A 20786-nucleotide genomic window follows, 5' to 3' on the forward strand; every position below is an offset into this window, starting at 1 on the left:
CAAACAGATTTTCTGTTTACTAGGATTAGGTTGATGACCTGATTGGCTTGTTGGATGGAAAAGAATCCCCTTGCTACCAATGTATGCCAAGATAAGGTGGCTTGGTTATGCCTATGATATGCTAATCTGTAAAGAGGAGAGAGCATTTAAGCCCAATCAATGAAAATTTCTCTCTGCTTTTACTCACCCACACAAATACTTGGCAAGTTGTCTATTTGCGACTCTCTCCATGGGAAATCTGTGAAAGAAGTAAACGATCTTCAAGTTTGGTTTGATCAGATTACTTTGCGTCTTTTGTCAAGTTCATTTAATTAAGATTTTATTCTTCAATTTTCATTCTGAGATTTGAGTGGAAAAAGAAAGACCGACGCCCTGATCTTCCTTCTTGCATGGATCATGCTGAGTTGGGGGCACACACTTCCTCTCCACCTAATGACAAAGGTCACGGGCGTGAGCCCGATCTCAACTGTGGCCCTAACCATCTTATCCGAGTCCGCTTCCTGAAAACAATGCAAATCCAGAACCCACTAACAAGGTCACCAATAATCCATTATTGGTATTTCCCTGCAAAAAAATAGATGAGGCACACACCTCGTTTTTCCTCTCATTAATTTAGATATCTATTTAGCTGCCAAACATATCATTATAGTTCGCCTTTAATCTTAGATTCCTTTCATTAATTTGGTATTCAATTCAATAATCCCTTCTTGAATTCAATAAATAAAGAATTGGGTTTCTAAAAATTAGTACTTAAATTGTTTATCCAATTAACACTTCATGATGAAAGGTTCAGGAAATCTGGACTCTTGGATTCTTTTTGGGTTTTTTGGGTCTCATTTTCTGTTGGGAGCTTTGTGATTTTTATGGTTCCTCTTTTCTACTTCCTTTAGGGGTTTCTTTTGTGTTCTGTTTTCTAAGCAGGTCCTTTTGTGTATGTTTCTGCTGATTTTATGGTTTTTAGGTTGTTCTTTGAAATATCATTTGCCCATGTCCTGGCTTTGTGATGATTCCTTGCTGGTGGTTTTTTGTGCTATGAATTTGTATTTGTACAGTGATATTTCTCACACCAGGATTTCTATGCCTCTAAAGTCTTTTGTCAATCAAGCTAAAGACTTGTCATGACATGAATTGGTGATGGAGGAATAAAATATGCTTTAAAAAAAAAAAAAAACACGTCAGGATGAAATACTTGAAATTCCATACTTTTAATACTTAAGGTAACTTTTGGAACTTCAAATATCCTAAGTGTATATCATCACTATCAATAATCTAAACAAATATTCTTGAATGCTTCTGCTAGGACTGATCCTAAATATAATAGCAATAGTCCTTCAGCAAAGCTATATCAGATAAAACATGGGCTGCCTTACATGGTTTCAACCTTAATTAAGTAAAGAATTCTTAATCTCATGCAGCTTTGCCAATGTTTCTCTCATTGATAAACGATCTTTTGCTGATGGAGCTGCACATGACAATCCAACTCTAATTATAGCCGATAAACACTATACATATTTGCCAGGCCAAAAACTGTTATTCTTGGTGCTGCTGCCTCTGTCAATAGCATAAGTATTGAATGAGCTCTTCTTTGAACTTCCATAATCCTTGAAAAGCCTCGGATCAGCAATCTCAAAAGCTTGATCACTATCCACGGCTGATGCAAATTTGTTGAGGCTCAATCCTTCTTTGAACATTTCATCAGTTGGCCTCTTTGCCATGAACATTTCTAGCAGAAGGATTCCAAAACAGTAGACATCTCCACTGGTTGAAGCTTTGCCACCTAGACCATACTATACAGAAAAGTTCAGAAGAACATAAGACTTAACAATTATCAGAATGCATAATACTAGTGCTTGACGTCAATAAGCTAATGCAGATACAGTTGTGCCCTTTTTTGATCAAGCAAAGTTTAGTAAAAAAAAAAGAGCTAGAGTCAAAAGAGTAGTTCACTGACCTGGAGCAATGTAACCAATTGAGCCCTGGACTCCTATTGTGCTGCTCTCCTCTTGTAAAGGGTGTTGAGGAAGGAACCTTGCCAATCCAAAATCCGCTACATGAGCCACCATATTTTCATCCAAACGTACATTTGCAGGTTTCAAATTGCAGTGCACAATTGGCGGTTAGCAGTCTTTGTGCAAGTAATCCATAGCAGAAGCTACATCGATGGCGATATTGAGTCTTTGCAATGAGGATAACGATAACCCCGACTCCATATTCTCAGGATACAACCACCTATCTAGGTTGCCACTGGGCATGAACTCCATAAGCAAGGCCTTGAATTGATCTCCTTTATGATCAATTCTAGAGCATGAGGTGATAATCTTCACGAGATTTCGATGCCTAACATTCCTCAAGGTCTCACGTTCAGCAAGAAAACTTTGAAGGGCTTTGCTTTGTTGCAAGTCAAGAACCTTCACAGCAACGGTAATGTTCCTGGTGTTGGCTCCATTATCACTAGTGATGAATGAACCTTTATAAACAGAGCCGAAACCACCCTTTCCAATCAGATTTTCAGCTGCAAAATTGCTTGTAGCAAGCCGGATATCTGAGTAAGATATCATTGGAGGCAACCCCTTCAATGAAGGTGAAGGTTCACCGTCTTTGTCCACCTTGTTCTTCTTCTTTCCAGGTCTCAAATCCCATAAAAAGCAGAAAATTAAACACAAGAATAAAGTGACTCCCGCTGCTGCAACTAGGATCTTGAGCAGATGATACCTTTTTATTGCTCTTGTTTTACACTTTGGGAGTTCCAAATACCTTGCAATTTCTTGATCACCACTGCAGAGCCCACTGTTTCCCTGAACAGAGGTCACTCTAAGATTCAAGAAGACTTTTCCTTTTGGAACTTCTCCTTCCAAATGATTGAAAGACAAATTTAACTTCTTCAGATAGTGAAGATTTTCCAAGTCTAAGAGGAATTGGTTCAGAAAATTTATTAAAGGAGAGATCCAAAACGTCCAGGGAGGTTGGCTTTCCTACTGAACCCGGAATTCCACCGCTGATATTATTTTTTGACAAGTTGAGAAATTGCAAAGTAACACAGCCACCAATTGATGCAGTCAAATTCCCAGACAACTGATTATCAGAGACGTCCACCACTTGAAGCTGCTTTAAGTTACCAACTTCAATGGGGAAAGGACCCCAAAGTTTGTTGTGTGACAGATTCAAGTTGGTTAAACTTGAAACTCTGAAAATCTCATTTGGAATGCTTCCATTGAGCCTATTCGAAGCCAGGTTCAACGTCTCTACTCGCTGGCAGAATCCCAAGCTAGTGGGAATTTTTCCGGAGAACTTGTTATTGTCCATTTAAACATCGGAAAGTTGTGTAAGATTACCAGAGATATCTGACATTTCTCCTGATAAAATGTATTGGAACACAGTAAAACTCTGTAAATTTTTAGGTTTTGCTATGTTCTTTGGTATCTCACCTGTAAAAGAATTTTGCTCTATTGAAAGAGAAATGAGGTTGTGAAACTTATCAAACCGTGGGGGAAGCTGCCAGTCAACAAATTATTAGAAATGCAAAAGTGTTGAAGATTGCTGGACAGAGTGGCAACTGAGGAGGGAAATTCACCAACAAGCTGGCTGGAAAAAAGCATCAAAATTTCTAGCTGCTTACTGTTGGTGAGAGAATCAATCAGCTGAAAACTCAGGGCTGTCGCTGAAGAGAGAAAATTTGAACCAAGATTCAGCCAGATATGTTTCTTCATGTTGCCAAACAGAGGAACCGGCCCATGAAATCTGTTCATTTGGAGGTCAAGATATTCAATGCCTGAAGCATTAGAGATAGAGCCAGGTATAATTCCTTCAAAACTGTTCTGCGCAAAATAGAGTTGACTTAGATTTGAAAGAGCTTGAACAATATCATTTGGTGATTTTCCTCCAAGGTTATTTTGGGTCACACATAAGAAGACTAGAGATGAAACGTTGTAAACAGAAGAAGGGATTTCACCACTGAGATAGTTCCCAGAGAGCTGAAAATATTGAAGGTCGCGAAGGTAACCCAACTCACTTGGAATTTCACCAAGAAGCTGGTTTCTTGCAAGAGCAAGGGAAGTTAAAAGAGGAAAGATTTCCAAATGTATGTGGGATTCAGCCAGTGAGATTATTGATAGAGACATGAAGAGTTTTGAGTTTTTGCAGACTGCCCAACTCAGGTGGAAGCTTACCACCAAATCTGTCTTCTTCTAGTCGAAGTGTTTCAAGGTTATGGCAAGTAGAAAGAATAGCTGGAATAGTTCCATTAATGGAATTATTCCTCAGGTCAATTTGCTGCAGAAGTTGAAGCCTACTAAACTCCAACTGAATTTGGCCGTGAAATAGGTTGTGGGAAAGGTAAAGTGTGTTGAGAAAAGTGAGGTTTGAGAGCTGAGGGCCTAAGGTGCAGCCAAGGCCAAGCCTACTAAGGTGGAGGGATTGTACTCGGGATCCCTTACTTCTGCAAGAAACACCATACCAAGTACAGTGTGAGGAATTTCGCATCTTAACAGCCCAAAAACGATAATTCACTCCAGAAAAAATTGGAGGTGAGACAGCAATGAAACCAACTGTTACTATTTGATTTGAAGAGGATAAACTCAGAGATAGATGATCAGATCACAGGTCCCTTAAAGAAATAACTGCTCTAATACCATGTTCGAATTACTGAGTATTTAGGAATTCCAGAGAATAAAGGAAGAAGAAATAGCAGAGAAAAGAGAAGAATAATCTTTTCAAAACAGAGTAGGAAAAATATGCTGGAATTCCACACACTGCTTCATACACTTTTTAGTATTTATATGAGGAATTTAAACATTCAAACTCTCTAGATCCTAAAGAGTAGCAACAATTTTCAACAAATGAATTTAGCCTACAATCAGCTTAGCATTCACCATGAAAACCAGTGCCAAGCAACAGAAAACCAACTGAACCAGTATTGTCCTCTTAAAGCCTTACAAGACATGCTAAACGACATCGTATGAGAAAACAACATAAAAGCAGACTAAGTAAAACGACATGCTTCAATACCGTTTTATTAACTAGGAAATCAGCAAAGTGGAAAACGACTCCAGCTTGCTGCATTTTGACACCAACGGCTACTTTACAGCTTTAAGTGGTCACTGCAGCCCGCCGACTGATTTTCTCCTCTTCAACAACCACTCAGCTTTTCATTAACCAAATAAAGATCACTTCTCTAACAGATTTTCAGAAAGCTGAATCTGTTGAAGGTTTCTAAGCCGACCAAGCTCACCTGTAATCTCTCTAACTAACTTGTTTCTTGCAAAAGCAAGAAAAGTTAAAAGAGGAAAGGTTTGCAAATGTAGGAGGAAGTGAACCAGTGAGGTTATTGACAGAGATATCCAGGATTCTGAGTCTTTGGAGATTGCCTAGTTCAGGTGGAAGGTTATCACTAAAACTGTTCCCTTGTAATCCAAGTGTTTCAAGATTATGGCAATCAGAAAGAATAGCAAGAACAGTTCCATTAATGGAATTATTTCTAAGGTGTAGACACCCTTCTTAAAAAATAAAATAAAATAAATAAATTAAATCAAAATTCAAAAAAAAGCTGAAAGCACGTTTGGCCTCCATTGTCAATAAAATACAGACCATTGAATGCTCTTCAGACAGTTTGGATTTGAGGTCATTTTCGACAGATTTGTTTTTGACTTGAAAGCCACCCATCCGAAATTTATGCTGAGAAGAGCATGATTGCCTTGGATAATTAGATTCTATAAGAACCCTAAAACTCTAGTTCACAAAAGAGGCCAAAGAGAAATATATAGTTAAATAAAAAAAATTAATCCATAATGTTAATTAAGGAATATAGATTTAAATAAAAAGCTTTAAAAAATAATAATAATAAATATATGAATGAGGTAATAAATCACCTTAAATTATTAAACATATTATTATATGAATAACGAATCAAATAAATTAATAAATGCGTTCATGTGCATATTATCATTTTATTCTGTCATAGTATATCACGTTTATCTTGTTAATGAAGCGAGAATTCCGATGAAGGGATTTCCTCAAAAAGCAAGATAAGTTCTTTCGGGAATATCCTTAGGTGATGAAAACTTCGAAACTTCACCAAAGCTTTGGAATAGTTTACGAATAATTTTTCAATACAAAGTTGTCGTTCTCATAATTCAAAATTGATAAATCATGACATCATTTTATAACTGCATTACGGACATTCGTAAAATCGAATAAAAAGATTTAATCAATAAATATAATAAAGAATTAATTAATAAGCAAGAATTAAGTAAATATAAAAATAAAATTAAGGGTAGGTTACAGTAGGGTAACTTAAGATTAAATGGTATCGTTCGTGGAACGAGCGCCACGGAGGTGCTAACCCTTCTCTGTGTGTAACCGCACTCCCAAACCTACTTCTAAAAAATCGTAGATCAATTCTTTTGATGAATCTAAAATTAATTTAAGATTTTGTCGATTAGAGCCAAGTTAATAGGTGATCAATCGCACATAGAAAAGACGATTGGTGGAGACTCCTAGGTATCTATTTTCGCTAACGTCTAGCTGTCGGGTTTTCGGACCCACACGTTACAACATAAGGTCAATATGCTGAAGAAGTGAGAGCCTACTAAACTCCAGCTGAAATTGGCCATGAAATAAGTTGTGGGAAAGGTTGAGTGTGTGGAGGAAAGTAAGATTTGAGAGGGAAGGGACTAAAGTGCCTACGAGGCGAGGCCACGACTACCAAGCTGGAGGGATTCTACTTGGGATCCATTGCTGCTGCAAGAAACACCATACCAGTTGCAATGAGAAGAATTCTGTGTCCACTCCGAGAGTGCATTCTGAGGATCACTGACCTGGAGTTTGAAAGATAGCGAGGCTTCTTTGTCAGTTCTGGAATCCAAATTTCCCATCTGGCACATAACCGAGTAAAATTGGGTCTGGAATAAGGAGAAAAGCAGCAGCAGAAACTGCAGGTATTCCATGGTTTAGAAATATGGTTCAACTTGCCCTCCTTGCCATATAGTTTTAGAATTTGAATCTCTGTACACATAATTACCCATGGATATTGAGTTGTGGACTTTTTGGAGAAGATTCAACGCCGAAGACCAAAAGGGTGCTTGAAAAAGTCTTAACTCTGTAGTCTGTCCCAATCTTCAGGTAAGTCATCCTAAATTAGTTTTAGTGGGGTTACCTAATTATATTATAAATATTATCGAAAAGATCCTTCAGAACTCCATGCCAAATGTATTCCATTGCAATCATTATGGAAGTCAAAGAAGAAACAGAAGGCTACTAGAAGGAGTAAGGAGAATGATGGTCGGGGAAGCAGTCAAAGGGCATCTTAATAGACTAGCAACACTGCCCTGCCAAAACATGTTTTGCAACTTGAAGCTTTTTAAGCTTTGGGTAGAAGATTCTTCCGATTATCTTCCAAGAGCATACATTACAAGATGGCCTGATTCACAGTTAAAACATTGTTCTTACCGTTTCAATAATAAGATAAAACCCAGTATTTTATTCAAATTTCCTTTTGAATTTGATCTTGAACAACATTTTTTAGTTATTATATGGATAAATCAATTTAGAATTACTATAATTTTCTTGTCACTATTTCCTACCATAAATCCTTTTTTTTTTCTCTCTTTTAAGTGCTTAGTCAAATATATTCTGTCCTTATGCTACTCTGGTATGGTCCAAGAAGTCGGTGACAGTTGTACAAAACCAAAGAAGTTCAATGGACAGAGAAATCATCTGCTATCAAACCATACGGTGTTGAAAGGGTCGGATGAGTTTGCAAATCTTGGAATGATGCTCTCCCTATAAAGTCAGCATTATTTTGTTTGTATTTTTAGCTACCTCTTGCAAATTCAAGCTCGTGTCTGAGAAAACTTGTTTTATCTTCTTTTTTGAAAGAATCGGATGAAACTTTTCATTACTACCCTTTCTGTCCTACTCAATCTTTCCAACTATAGCTTTTGATTAGTACTATGCTATATTTAACTCCATGCTTTGTCGGTCAAATGCAATTTCTTGGCAATTAAGTGCTAGGTGCATGCATGACACTTTGTATCTCTCTGTCTCAGAAGCAAAACAAATAACAATGTTTCCATGTCAAAATGACTTTTCAGTTGTTTGTCGCAAGGAAGACTTCATTATTCAATACCTACTAAGGAAGACTTCATTATTCAATACCTATTAAGGAAGACTTCATTATTCAATACCTATTCATCATTCATTTAAATGCAGAGCGTCTTGTATTGAATATTCATGCAACTTGTATGTCCTTCCAATTTTCTTCGACTCCTTTCCAATTCAAAGATATACCTATCTTTCCCAATGCCAGTACCCAACAAACTAATTCACCATTAAAAAAAATATATCATTTAAGTGAACATGTTGAATTCAAAATTCAATAATCACATTGATAATGATTGTTTAAATATAAATTTTCTTGTTAGGTATGCATATTGAATACATATAAATGCAAGCTTTAACCTTTTCCAATTCAAACATGTACTTATTTTTTCCCGATGTCATGAGTTAATTAAGCAATTTACCATGACTTCGATTTCATGAATCAATATTATCATCGTTTGTATTGATTGTTTTGTTTAAAGTTACCTCTCAAATACGGTATAGTATTAAACATATAAATGGCAGTTTTCTGCCCGTCAGATTTTTCAACCCTTTTCCCAATTCAAGCATACGCCAATCTTCAATTCAATGCCTAACCAACCAACCATGAGACCCAGTCGTTCATTGAATATTCTTTACTCTTGACATCAGTGTAGACTGACTTAAAAATTTCAGATTGTGGAATACAGCAATGTGATGATTAGTCATGATTTTCTGTCTATAAATACTAAGCTTCAACTGACATTGTCCATCACCCCTTGCCCTCTCCTGCTCTATTTCCAAGCTAAGTCCCCTAACATCTTTGCAGATTCAATTACGTTGGCAAATGGCTTTGACTCAGTCCACTCAAGTGAAGATGTTGGTGGCTTTCTTAGCCATCATAGTTCTTATGTCATCTGCTAGTGCTGCTGTTATCCCTCAGGATTTGATCCTGAAACCTATTAATCTGGGTAAGTTGTTTCTCTGCTACAGCACAGCTTCCAAATTATAGACTAATTGTGGGCTTTTAATTAACCACATTTGATGATGCTGGTGCAGGACGGAAGCTTCTGGATAATTATTATAACCCTCCCAACGCATATCCTGATATACCAAGTGGATCAGGAGGCTATCCATGCTGCAAATAAGAAGCTGCAAAGAGTTGAGAAGAAAAAGAATAACAAGAACAAGGGCAAAAGACATTACTGTATTTGTTTTTAAGTGAATTGAGTGTATGGTTCGGAAAAATATATAAGAGAATAAAATGAATGGCACAAACCATATTAGTATCTGTGACTCCATTTACTTATTTTTAATTAAAAATTAACCAACCCTTAATCATTACTTTCAATTTTTACCGCACGAGAAGATACAAAGTCGGGCACTAAGAGATCCCAAGTAAAAGACTACCGGTTGAAAGTTTCACTACAAAGCTTCCAAGATTTTATCTAACATATAACACTCGTGGCAGCCAACGATAGCTTGCAGAATCAAAGTGCCACGCCTGAACACTTTTTACTGTCTTCTCAATTCAATCTCGAACTTTAGCGCCTCTTCTTTTCAGATTCTTCAAACCACAAAACAAAAAAAAAAAAGCAACCCCATAAACACAAGTTTGTCTCATTCTGTTTCTGGAATTGAAACAAAGAAGTGAACCTGCAAAAACAGGAATTTTTTTTTTATTGAATTTGAAGCTGTTGAAAACGCAGAAACTGATTCTACATAATGATATACAAAATGTAAAGCATTCTTGTAACAGGGAGAGAGAAAGTATTCTAAATAAGTAAAAAGATGTGTTGGAGATGGTGTAGAGGAAGATTGGGACAATATCTTAAATGTAAGTGTTGTGAAGTAAGGTTGAGAATAGTGGAGTAAGGGTAAGTACAGGCAGAGAACAAGTGAGTGACGGAGTAAGGTTGAGAAGAGGGCAGAGAAGCATTAAAAAAAGGACTATGGACGGAGAATATTTCAAGAGAGAGAGTTAATATTGAAAACGTGTTTCTACTAACTCCATAAATTTTATTATGTTCAAAATGAATTGTCAAAATTCTATATATGAAATTAAAAAAAATAATTAATCAAAAACAAATTTTAATGCACATATTAAGTAATAATATTAAAAGGAAAGTTTTTTCTTTTAAGTGATTTTATTGACACTGAACCGTTATATCATGAAAAATCTCTAACATAAAAGATCAACGAACACCCGTAAGTCAAACCGAATTCTAGCAGGTCAACCACTCAAGCACCGGCATCGCGAGCATTTCCACAAGAGAGACCATAGTCCGCAACCAGAAAGCAATTTCCACGACGAAAAGTTTTACTATACATAATGAATAATCGTTACTAAAACTCATAATAACATTGAAGAAGTGAATTTTATTGTATATAATGAGTAATTATTAAAAATTCATTATGTCACTATTGAAGCAATTGGTGTTTTATAGCCATTAATAGTGTAATACGAATGCTCTTAGGTAGAAGGTAAGAGGGAAAATGTATCAGATAACGAGTTAAGAGAGAAAATATGAGAGGAGAAAGTACTTCAAGAAAAGATAGGAAGATTTCTGAACTATTATCATAATTGAATCACAAAGTTAAATTCTTCAAAATATCTCAAGTTAAAAACAGTTTATGAAACCTGTCACTTGTTTCGATTACTTTTGCAATAATTTACGTAATGTAGCTGTTTTTTCTCGTTTTATTTATTTCCATTACTTTTTGTATAATATTAATTATAATATAATTTTTTAAAAATAATAAATTAATAACCGAAATAAAATATTTAAAAGTACACACAATTAGAAAGCAAAAAAAAAGTAAACAAAAATGAATTTGCTAATCATGAATGATAATGATGAAGTTTTGTCTTAATTAAGGTCGCCTTTCTGTCAAAGTTCAACTGGTATCTTGAGTTTTGCTCAAGCTCAAGCATTAAATATCTGGTACTCTTAGTAAATTGTACCCCTCAAATTTTCTTAATTTTTTTTAGAAGGTAGTAAGCTATTCGGTATATAAAAGTATAAAGTGACAATGGATCAAATATGAATTAAATATTGGTTATAAGTTGAAACTTTATTACTTAAAAATTGATCATAATTTACCCAATAGTAATACAATTAAAAACATTCATCGGCTTCTATACATTAGAACCAACTCCAAGTAAAACTATTAGCACACTCATGGAGCAAGTGGGTGATGGGTGCCTCCTAACTTGAGTAAAATTTTCTTAATATCTTGCAACTTCGTCAAGGTTTCTCTCGTGGATAAACGATCTTTGGCTGATTGAGCCGCACAACATAATGCAACTCTTATCACTGCTGTTAAACATTCTTCATATTTGCTGGGCCGATCACTTCCACTGTTGTTGCTGCTATTGCTGCTGCTGCTGCTTTCACTAGAACAAGTATTGATCGAGCTTTGCAATAAACCTCCTTGATTCTTAAAAAGCCTCGGGTCGGCAGTCCCAAAAATTTGCTTAGGATCCACTGCTGATGCAAATTTATTTAGGCTTAATCCTTCTTTAAACATTTCATCAGTTGGCTTCTTTGCTATGAACATTTCCAGTAGCAGAATTCCAAAACTGTACACATCTCCACTGGTAGAAGCTCTGCTACCTAGACCATACTCTACAGAAAAATTCAGCAGAAATTAGACTAACAATTATGACCATCACATAAAAATTTACCTTTAAAGATAACTTCTTACTCTTAAAAAAAAAAAGGAAAAGGGCAGTTAACAAGAGTAACTTACTGACCTGGAGCAATGTAACCAATTGAGCCTTTCACTTTCATTGTGCTACTCTCCCCTTGCGATGGATTTCGAGACAGAAACCTTGCCAATCCAAAATCCCCTACATGAGCAGCCATATCTTCATCCAAAAGGACATTTGCAGGTTTCAGATCACAGTGCACAACGGTTGGTTCACAGTCATTGTGCAAATAATCTATGGCAGAAGCTACATCGATGGCAATATTAAGTCTTTGCAGAAAGGTCAAACATAACCCAGATTCCTCATCTTCTGGATACAACCACTTATCTAGGTTGCCATTGGGCATGAACTCCATAACCAAGGCCTTGAATTCATCTCCTTTATGATCAACGCTTGAGCATGAGGTGATAATCTTCACAAGGTTTCGATGCCTAACATTCCTCAAGGCCTCACATTCAGCAAGAAAACTTTGAATGGCTTTGCTTTGTTGCAAGTCAAGAACCTTCACAGCAAGGGTAGTATTGTTGGTGTTCGCTCCGTTTTCATTAGTGCTGAATGTACCTTTATAAACCGACCCGAAACCCCCCTTTCCAATCAGATTTTCAGTTGCAAAATTGCTTGTAGCAAGCCGGATATCAGAGTAGGATATCATGGGAGGCAACCCCTTCAATGAAAATGAAGATTTACTGCCTTTCTCCCTCTTTTTCTTCTTTCTGGATATCAATGCCCATACAAAGCAGAAAATCAAACATATAAATAAAGCAGCTCCAGCAGCTGAAGCTAAAATTTTGAGCAGCTGATTTCTCTTCCTTTTCCTTGTGTTACATTGAGGGAGCTCCAAATTTCTGGCAATTTCTTTATCACTGCTGCATAGCGCGTCGTTTCCCTGGATAGAAAACGTGCTGACGTTCAAGAAGACTTTTCCTGTTGGAACTTCTCCTTGCAAATGATTGAAAGACAAATTTAACATCTTGAGAAACTGAAGATTTTCCAAGTCTGGTGGAATTGATCCAGAAAGATTGTTAGAAGAGAGATCCAAAACCTCTAGTGATACTAACTTTCCTAATGAATCCGGGATTTCACCACTGATATTATTTCTCGACATGTTGAGATAGAGTAAACTTGAACAGCCACTAATTGATGAAGTTAAATTTCCAAACAACTTATTTTGAGAAACATCCAACACTTGAAGTTGCTTTAAGTTACCAACTTCACTAGGGAGAGGACCCCAAAGCACGTTATGTACCAGAATCAAGTAGTTTAAACCAGAAAGCATGAAAACCTCTTCTGGTATGCTTCCATTGAGCCTATTCCAAGATAGGTCTAATGTCTGTAGTTGCCGGCAGTTTCCAAGGCTGGTAGGAATTTTACCAGAGAACTGGTTATTGTCCATTAGGATTTTGGAAACTTGTGTAAAATTAGCAAAGATTTCTGGAATTTCTCCAGAGAACATATTCTGGAACACCAAAAAGCTCTGTAAATTTCTAAGTGTAGCTATACTCCTTGGAATCTCACCTGTAAAAGAGTTCTGCTCAATAGAAAGGGATATGAGATTTTGAAACTTCTCAATCCCCCGAGGGAAGCTACCAGTCAACAAATTATCAGAAATGCAAAAATGCTGGATATTGCTTGACAGATTTGCGACTGAGGGAAATTCACCAGAAAGTCTGTTGCTATATATCATCAGATATTCTAGCTGCGTACAGTTTGTAAGAGAATCAATAAACTGAAAATTCTGAGCTGTAGTAGAAGAGAGAGAATTTGAACCAAGTTCCAGCTTGATAAGTTTCTTCATGTTTCCAAGCAGAGGAATTGGCCCATGAAATCTATTTCTAGACAGGTCAAGAAATTCAATGTTTGAAGCATTAGATAGAGAAGCAGGTATAATTCCTTCAAACCTGTTTAGTGCCAAAAACAGTTGCTTGAGATTTGGAAGAGCTTGACCTATATCATTTGGTAGATTTCCTGAAAGGTTATTTTTTGTTACAGATAAGTAAACTAAAGAAGTAATGTTGAAAATAGAATAAGGGATTTGGCCAGTCAGATGATTTTCAGAAAGCTGAATCTGTTGAAGGTTTCTAAGCTGACCAAGCTCACTGGGAATTTCACCAACTAGCTTGTTTCTTGCAATAGCAAGAAAAGTTAAAGAGGAAAGGTTTCCAAATGAAGCAGGAATTGATCCAGTGAGGTTATTAACAGAGATATCCAGGACTCTGAGTCTTTGGAGATTGCCTAGTTCAGGTGGAAGGATACCGCTAAAATTGTTCCCCTGTAACCTAAGTGTTTCAAGATTATGGAAATCAGAAAGAATGGCAGGAACAGTTCCATTAAGGGAATTGTTTCTAAGGTCAATGTGCTGAAGAAGTGAGAGCCTACTAAATTCCAGCTGAAATTGGCCATGAAAAAGGTTGTGGGAAAGGTTAAGTGTGTGGAGGAAAGTAAGATTTGAGAGGGAAGGGGCCAAGGTGCCTACAAGGCCAAGTCTACCAAGTTGGAGGGATTCTACTCGGAATCCATTGCTGCTGCAAGAAACACCATACCAGTTGCAATGAGAAGAATTCTGTGCCCACCCTGAGAGTGCATTTTGAGGATCACTGACATGGAGTTTGAAAGATAGCAAGGCTTCTTTGTCAGTTCTGGAATCCAAATCTCCCATCTGGCACATAACAGAGTAAAATTGGGTCTGGAATAAGGAGAAAAGCAGCAACAGAAACTGCAGGTATTCCATGGTTTAGAACTATGGTTGAACTTGGCCTCCTTACCATATAGTTTTAGAATTTGAATCTCTCTCTCTCTATATATATATAACAGATAAAAAAAAATACTGATATATATATATTAAGTTGTGGAGGACTTTTTGGAGAAGATTCAGCGCCGAAGACCAAAAGGCTGGTTGAAAAGTCTCAACTCTGTCCTTGTCTTCACGAAATTTTTGATTAAATTATATACTTGTCCGTCAGTTCTATAAAAAATGTAGATTTAATTTTTATAGAATAATTTGTATAAATTAAGTTTTTGTAATTTTTTAAGTTCAATTCAAAAGTAACCCTATTAAATTAAAAAATTGAAAAAAAAATATAAAAGTTTAATTTACATAAAATTATTATATAAAAATCCAATACACAATTTTTTATAGAATCAAACTATTTACATATGTTAATCAAAATTTTTGGTCACTCGCATTTGTATCGTACTCAATCTTTCCAACTCTAGCTTTTATATTTATTCCCCTGCAGTCATTTTGGAAGTCAAAAAAGATCAGAAGGCTACTAGAAGGATTAAGGAAAATGATGGTCAGGAAGCAGTCAAAGGGGATCTTAATAGACTGCCAATATTGCCCTGCCAAAACCTGCTTTGCAACTTTGAGGCTTTGGGTAGAGGATTCTTCTGATTATCTTCCCAGAATATACTTTACAAGATGGCCATGACCTGATTCACAGTTAAAACATTGTTTTTACCGTTTCAGCCATAAGATAAAACCCAGTATTTTATTCAATTTTCCTTTTGAAATTGATCTTGAACATATTCTTTAGTTATTATATGGACAAATCAATTTAGAATTACCATAACTATTTCCAATCAAAAATCCTCAATCTTCTCCTCTGTTTTAAGTGCGTAGTCAAATAAATGTATTCGGTCCTTATGCTACTCTGGCATGGTCCAAGAAGTTGTACAAAAGTAAAGAAGGTCGATGAAACAGAGAAATCATCCGCAATGAACCTACGGCGTTGAAACCCTGGTAAAAGTCAACCTTATTATTTTGTTTGTATTTTTAGCTACCGCTTGCAAATTCAAGCTCGAGTCTTTGAAAATTTATGTCCTTTTTGAAGGAGTCAGATTAAACTTTTCATTACAAGCCTTTCTGTCCTATTCAATCTTTCCAACGACAGCTTTTGATTAGTGCTATGTTATGTTTAACTCCAAGCTTTGCTTTGTCGGTCAAATGCAATTACTTGACAATTAAGTGCTAGGTGCATGCATGACACTTGTATCTCTCTGTCTCGAAAGCAAAACACATAGCAATGTTTCAATGTCAAAATGGCTTCTCAGTTGTTTGTCGCAAGGAAGACTTCAGTAGGCAATAACTATCCATCATTCATTTAAATGCAGAGCGTCTGGTATTGAATATTCATGCAAGCTGTATGTCCTTCCAATTGTCTTCAAACTCCTTTCCAATTCAAAGATGTACCTATCTTCCCCGATCTCGTACCCAACACACTAATTCACCATTTTTTTAAAAAAAATCCAAATATTTTATTTGGGGTCAAAATTTTTGAATTTTTGGATCAAATATTTCAATTGTAATAATTAAAAATTAAACATATTCAGTTTTTAACAATTAATGGTTAAGATGAGAGGTGCTTAACATGTGTAAGACACTTACATGATGAGGACATTGACTTGGAAAAGTAAGATGCATGAAGGTAGTTTTATTAAAAAGTCTTTTTTGTTAAATTAAAACAGTTCAAATTATAGCGTGGTATGTAACAATTGTTTACTCATGGTGCATAATAATTAAATTTTTTAACATGATATGTAATAATTAAATCTTTAACATGGTGTGTAACAACTACATTTTTCAACCATACATATAACAACTATATTTTTTAACATGACGTGTAACAATTACATTTTTCAACATGACGTATGATAACTATATTTTCAATATAGCATATAATAACTAAATATTTAACATGATGCATAGCAATTATATTTTTCAATATTGACATGTAACAACTAAATTTTTAACATAACGTGTAACAATTACATTTTTCGTCATAACATGTAATAACTAAATTTTTAACATCGCATATAACAATTATATTTTTCAACATGACATGTAATAAGTGAATTTTCAACATAACGTAAAATAATTAAATTTTTAACATAACGTGTAATAACTACATCTTTCAATATAAAGTGTAACAACTAAATTTTTAATATAGCATGTAACAACTAAATCTTCAATATAGCATTTAATAACTAAATTTTCAATTTGGCATATAACAACTAAATTTTTAACATGACATGTAACAATTACATTTTTCAACATGTCGTTTAACAATTAAATTTTCAACATGACATATAACAATTATATTTTCAATGTAATTTTTTATTGTATGTAACACATGTTTTAACTACCTGTCAACGTAACCCTTAATTATAAAGAATTGAAAACGTTTGGTCCTTGATTGTTATAATTAAAACGTTTGATCCTTAATTGAAAAAGTATCCAAACGTTTAACTCCAATTTAACATTTATTTTTTTTTAAAAAAATATCATTGAAGTGAACATGTTGAATTCAAACTTCAATAATTACATCGATAATGATTGTTGAAATACAAAATTTCTTGTAAAGTAAGCATATATATGTATATATGCAAGTTTTAACCTTCTTCCAATTTAAACATGTACTTATTTTTTCATGATATTCAAATCTTTTTTAAAAAATGTATTTTTATCCAACTTTAATATATTTCGAAATGTCATTTCAAATCTCTTACTTAAAAGGGCAAAGACTCTTATCATATTAAAAACTCGGTATGGGAAAGAAAATATGTACAATTACACGGAAAGCACCATCCAAGGTATTGATAGGTAGAAAAACCAGGATCACAAAAGCCTTGAAGCAAAAAAAAGGCGGAAGGAAAGCCACTAAAAGAAAGAAAACTAAGACCAAATCCTAATTGATGTGCATTTGCCATCAACTTTGAATTGTAAATTAATAAAAAGGTAAAATATCTTCACATTTTTAAGTTTTAATCGAAATTCTAAATGGATCCATTAATTTTCGAAACAGACACTTCATCTAAAAAATGTAAACACAAAATTATGAAAATATTAAAATATTTATCTATTAATTTAAAAATTATTTTTTAAAAAATAATAGGGAGCATTGATGGATGCTTCCCAACTCCCAAAAAAGGGTAAGTGCTCCCCAAGGGAGGGAGCACCAGATCTCGGTGCTCTTTTATTTTTTTTAAATTAATTAAAAAATTAATAATTATTATATATAATAATTTTTAACATAAATAAAAAATAAAATTATTATTTTAATATTACTACATCATCAAATTAATGAAAATATTAATAGTTAGCTAACGATTAAATATATATGTTTAATAAATTTGTTTTTAACGAAGTGTTTATTTTGAAAATTAATAAATTTATTTAAAATTTTAATTAAAACTTAAAAATATAGAGTATTTTACCCTAAATAAAAAGATAAAACTCCACTGCAAAGTTTGGAATTCCTTTGCAACATTAAGCCAGATAAGGGACACCAGCCGCATGCTACTCACTTGTTGGCACGAACTTCAAAGGTGATGAAGGCATAAACAGCTCAAACCCCAACCTTATACTGCTCCCAGAACCTTACGAGTTCGCTGAAGCAAAGGCACTCCTTCCCTAACAAAAGACAAAACCAGAGCGACAAAGTGGAATTGCTCAGCAAAAACAAAAGTTGAGAAGATCATGATTACCCTAACCGAAAACCATCAAACGATCAACGAGCTCAGACCTCTTACACCAGCAAAGGGAGCTTCCACATGCACCGAGATCATAGCAGCAGCTCGACTCAAGCAAGGAGACCTAAGAAGCAGGAAGAAACAAAAGACCCTGCAAACAGAGAAACGATCCACAGCAGCGCAGCTGAAGAGCACCAAGACGAACATCCCCACATCATAGGGGAAAAGGTTAAGCAAAAGCTCCATGATACCAAAACAGCCCCGTTAAACAAAAAGCAGCCACCATAACTGGTAATCCTTGCCAAACTCCGACAGAAACCAATGCCAAGCATCCAGGAATCAGGAAAACCGGGGATACCAACAAAGATTAATATCCAAAGTTAATTTATAACCAATTTACCATGATGTCGATTTCGTGAATCAAGATTATCATCATTTGTATTAATTGTTTTAGTTTAAAGTTACCTCTCAAATACATATACTATTAAATAAACAGAAATGGCAGTTATCTCCCCTTCAGATTTTATAACCCTTTTCCCAATTCAAACATGTACCAATCTTTACGTGCATAAATAATACAAATATAAACAAATTTATGAATACATATTTTTATGAGTATTCTCGGACATTTTACTTATTTTTATTTGAAAATTAACCTTAACCTTAATCATTACTTTCACTTTTTATCGTATGAGAAGATAGAAAGTTGGGGCACTATAAGATGCTCAATTAAAACACCGTCGTTTGAAAGTTTTGACTGTCAAAGGATGTTGGTTACGTTACCTGTTATTGTAACAGTTGTTGACTTTAGCGAATCTCACTTAAGTTAAATTCAAAGAAATTGAATAAAAAATAAACCAAATTAATAAATCGAATAATATCATTTTATCTCATCAAATAATTTGATTATTTTTTTAACATAATATATATATCATTGATTGAGATCCTCGAGAGCATAAAACCAAGACTCGTAATAAAATATTAGATAATTTTTTTTTAAAATTTGTTAATCACTCTAGTTGAAAAGAAAATCATTCTATGCTTTGAAATTTTTCTTTTTGAAAGGCAAAGCTTTATTGCTGCGTCTTGTCACAAAAAGGGCCTTACAGAAGTAGAGTCAATCAAAAGTGTCCCTTTAAGGTTGATAGGCAAGCATCAGATAGAAGGAATTTGATGTGCCATTGCCGAAAAAGAAAAGACAAACATTTCAATTCAAGCCTATAGCTAAAAGCATTCTTGTCTCTAATGCATTACATAGAAACACAAACTAAATTCAAAATCGTAGAGACTAGCTGGGAGGAATTGAGTCTTGGAGTGTTCCCCATGTCGAAGTAGGCTTTGAAGGTACAGGCTCGCAAAACCCCAATTTTTGCCAGATCATCTGCCACTAAATTGGCTTCCCACAAAATATGAGTAAAGGAAATCCCCACATTGTTGCGCAAATAAGACTTAATAGCATTTGAAGTAAATGTCACACGTCATGGTACCTTGTTATGGTCTCTAGTCCAATTGATGGCATTGAAAGAATCGCATTCAACTTCAAAATGGTGTGTTGCAACCTAAGGGGAGGAAAGCAAAAACTTGGTGCCCTCCTGGACAAATTTAAATTTAGCATAATTAGATTCCTCCATTCCAATGTGCATAGAGAAGATGCCTTTTATATATCATAGATGATCCTTTTAGAACTCCTATGCTTATAGGGTCAGGTTTGCCTTTTCCTGCTTCGTCGATATTTAGTTTGAGAGACCCTAGTAATGGGGGTGACCAGCTTGGGCTTACCCTATGTTTTGGCTTATTGGCGCTATTAGAAAGAAATGTGAGGTTAAGTATATATAGGTTGGTAGGAGTATGTCCCATTTGCCACTTTCTTTTGCACAATAATGAGAGTCGAAGGAGGGTAATGTCAACAATCTATTTGACTTCAAACTTCTTACCTTTAAATATAGTCTCATTTCTACATAACTATAATGTCCATAAGTTGGAAAAAAAATAATATTTTCCAAACAAGCTTCATGTTGGAAGAAATGGGATGGATTTGGCACATTGCTTCATCAGCAAACATAAGCCCTCTTTCCATTAGGATGGATTTGGCACCCATCTTACCTTTCAAGACTTGCCAATAGAATGTTTCCACTTTTGGTGGTGCATTTCCAATCCAAAAATTGCTCCAGAAACTATCAGAGGATTGAGGAATGTCATGAAAAGCCTTGCAGAAGGAGGATGAAGAGTAAGAACCGCTTGTGGTCATTTTGCAAATCATCGTATCATAATCAATTGGATGAGGTTAAATGTTGCTTATAAGAGCTCTAAATTCTTCCGACTGATCTATCTCTTAATTGAATGGTTGTCTTCTCATGTTAATATCCCAACTCCATTTGTGATTGACCCATTCCCCTAATTTGACAATGGTGGCCTTTTTGTCGATTGCCAAAGTATAGATGCAAAGAAAAGTCGATGAGACAAAGGCATCACTTAGCCAAAGATCATTCCAAAATGAGATATTGTTCCCTTTTTCAAGAAGTTGACCAAATTT

General features: G+C 35.1%; 1 protein-coding gene, 1 long non-coding RNA gene and 1 pseudogene across 3 annotated transcripts; 1 reads left to right on the forward strand and 2 right to left on the reverse strand.

The window, feature by feature from the left end:
• Nucleotides 1-1382: 1382 nt before the first annotated feature.
• On the reverse strand, nucleotides 1383-6974 carry LOC110421445 (uncharacterized; annotated as a pseudogene). Its single transcript, XR_016351541.1, has 4 exons — nucleotides 6551-6974; nucleotides 5279-5473; nucleotides 1952-4059; nucleotides 1383-1789 (listed from the first exon to the last, which is right to left on the reverse strand). The product of XR_016351541.1 is annotated as an uncharacterized LOC110421445 (transcript).
• A 1876-nt stretch (nucleotides 6975-8850) lies between these two features.
• On the forward strand, nucleotides 8851-9351 carry LOC110422205 (uncharacterized). The gene is made up of 2 exons (XR_002445697.2): nucleotides 8851-9044; nucleotides 9133-9351. It is a non-coding gene; the product is annotated as an uncharacterized LOC110422205 (long non-coding RNA).
• Nucleotides 9352-11135: 1784 nt separating this feature from the next.
• Nucleotides 11136-14560, reverse strand: LOC110421802 (uncharacterized). Its single transcript, XM_021435476.1, has 2 exons — nucleotides 11831-14560; nucleotides 11136-11702 (listed from the first exon to the last, which is right to left on the reverse strand). The coding sequence occupies exons 1-2, from the start codon at nucleotides 14511-14513 to the stop codon at nucleotides 11254-11256; spliced, it is 3132 nt and encodes a 1043-aa protein (XP_021291151.1). The 5' UTR covers nucleotides 14514-14560; the 3' UTR covers nucleotides 11136-11253.
• Nucleotides 14561-20786: the final 6226 nt, after the last annotated feature.

The sequence above is a fragment of the Theobroma umbraticum genome, unplaced genomic scaffold (genome assembly GCF_002168275.2).
Source record: "Theobroma umbraticum cultivar Fairchild unplaced genomic scaffold, ASM216827v3 scaffold_130.0, whole genome shotgun sequence".
In the NCBI taxonomy this organism is placed as follows: domain Eukaryota; kingdom Viridiplantae; phylum Streptophyta; class Magnoliopsida; order Malvales; family Malvaceae; genus Theobroma; species Theobroma umbraticum.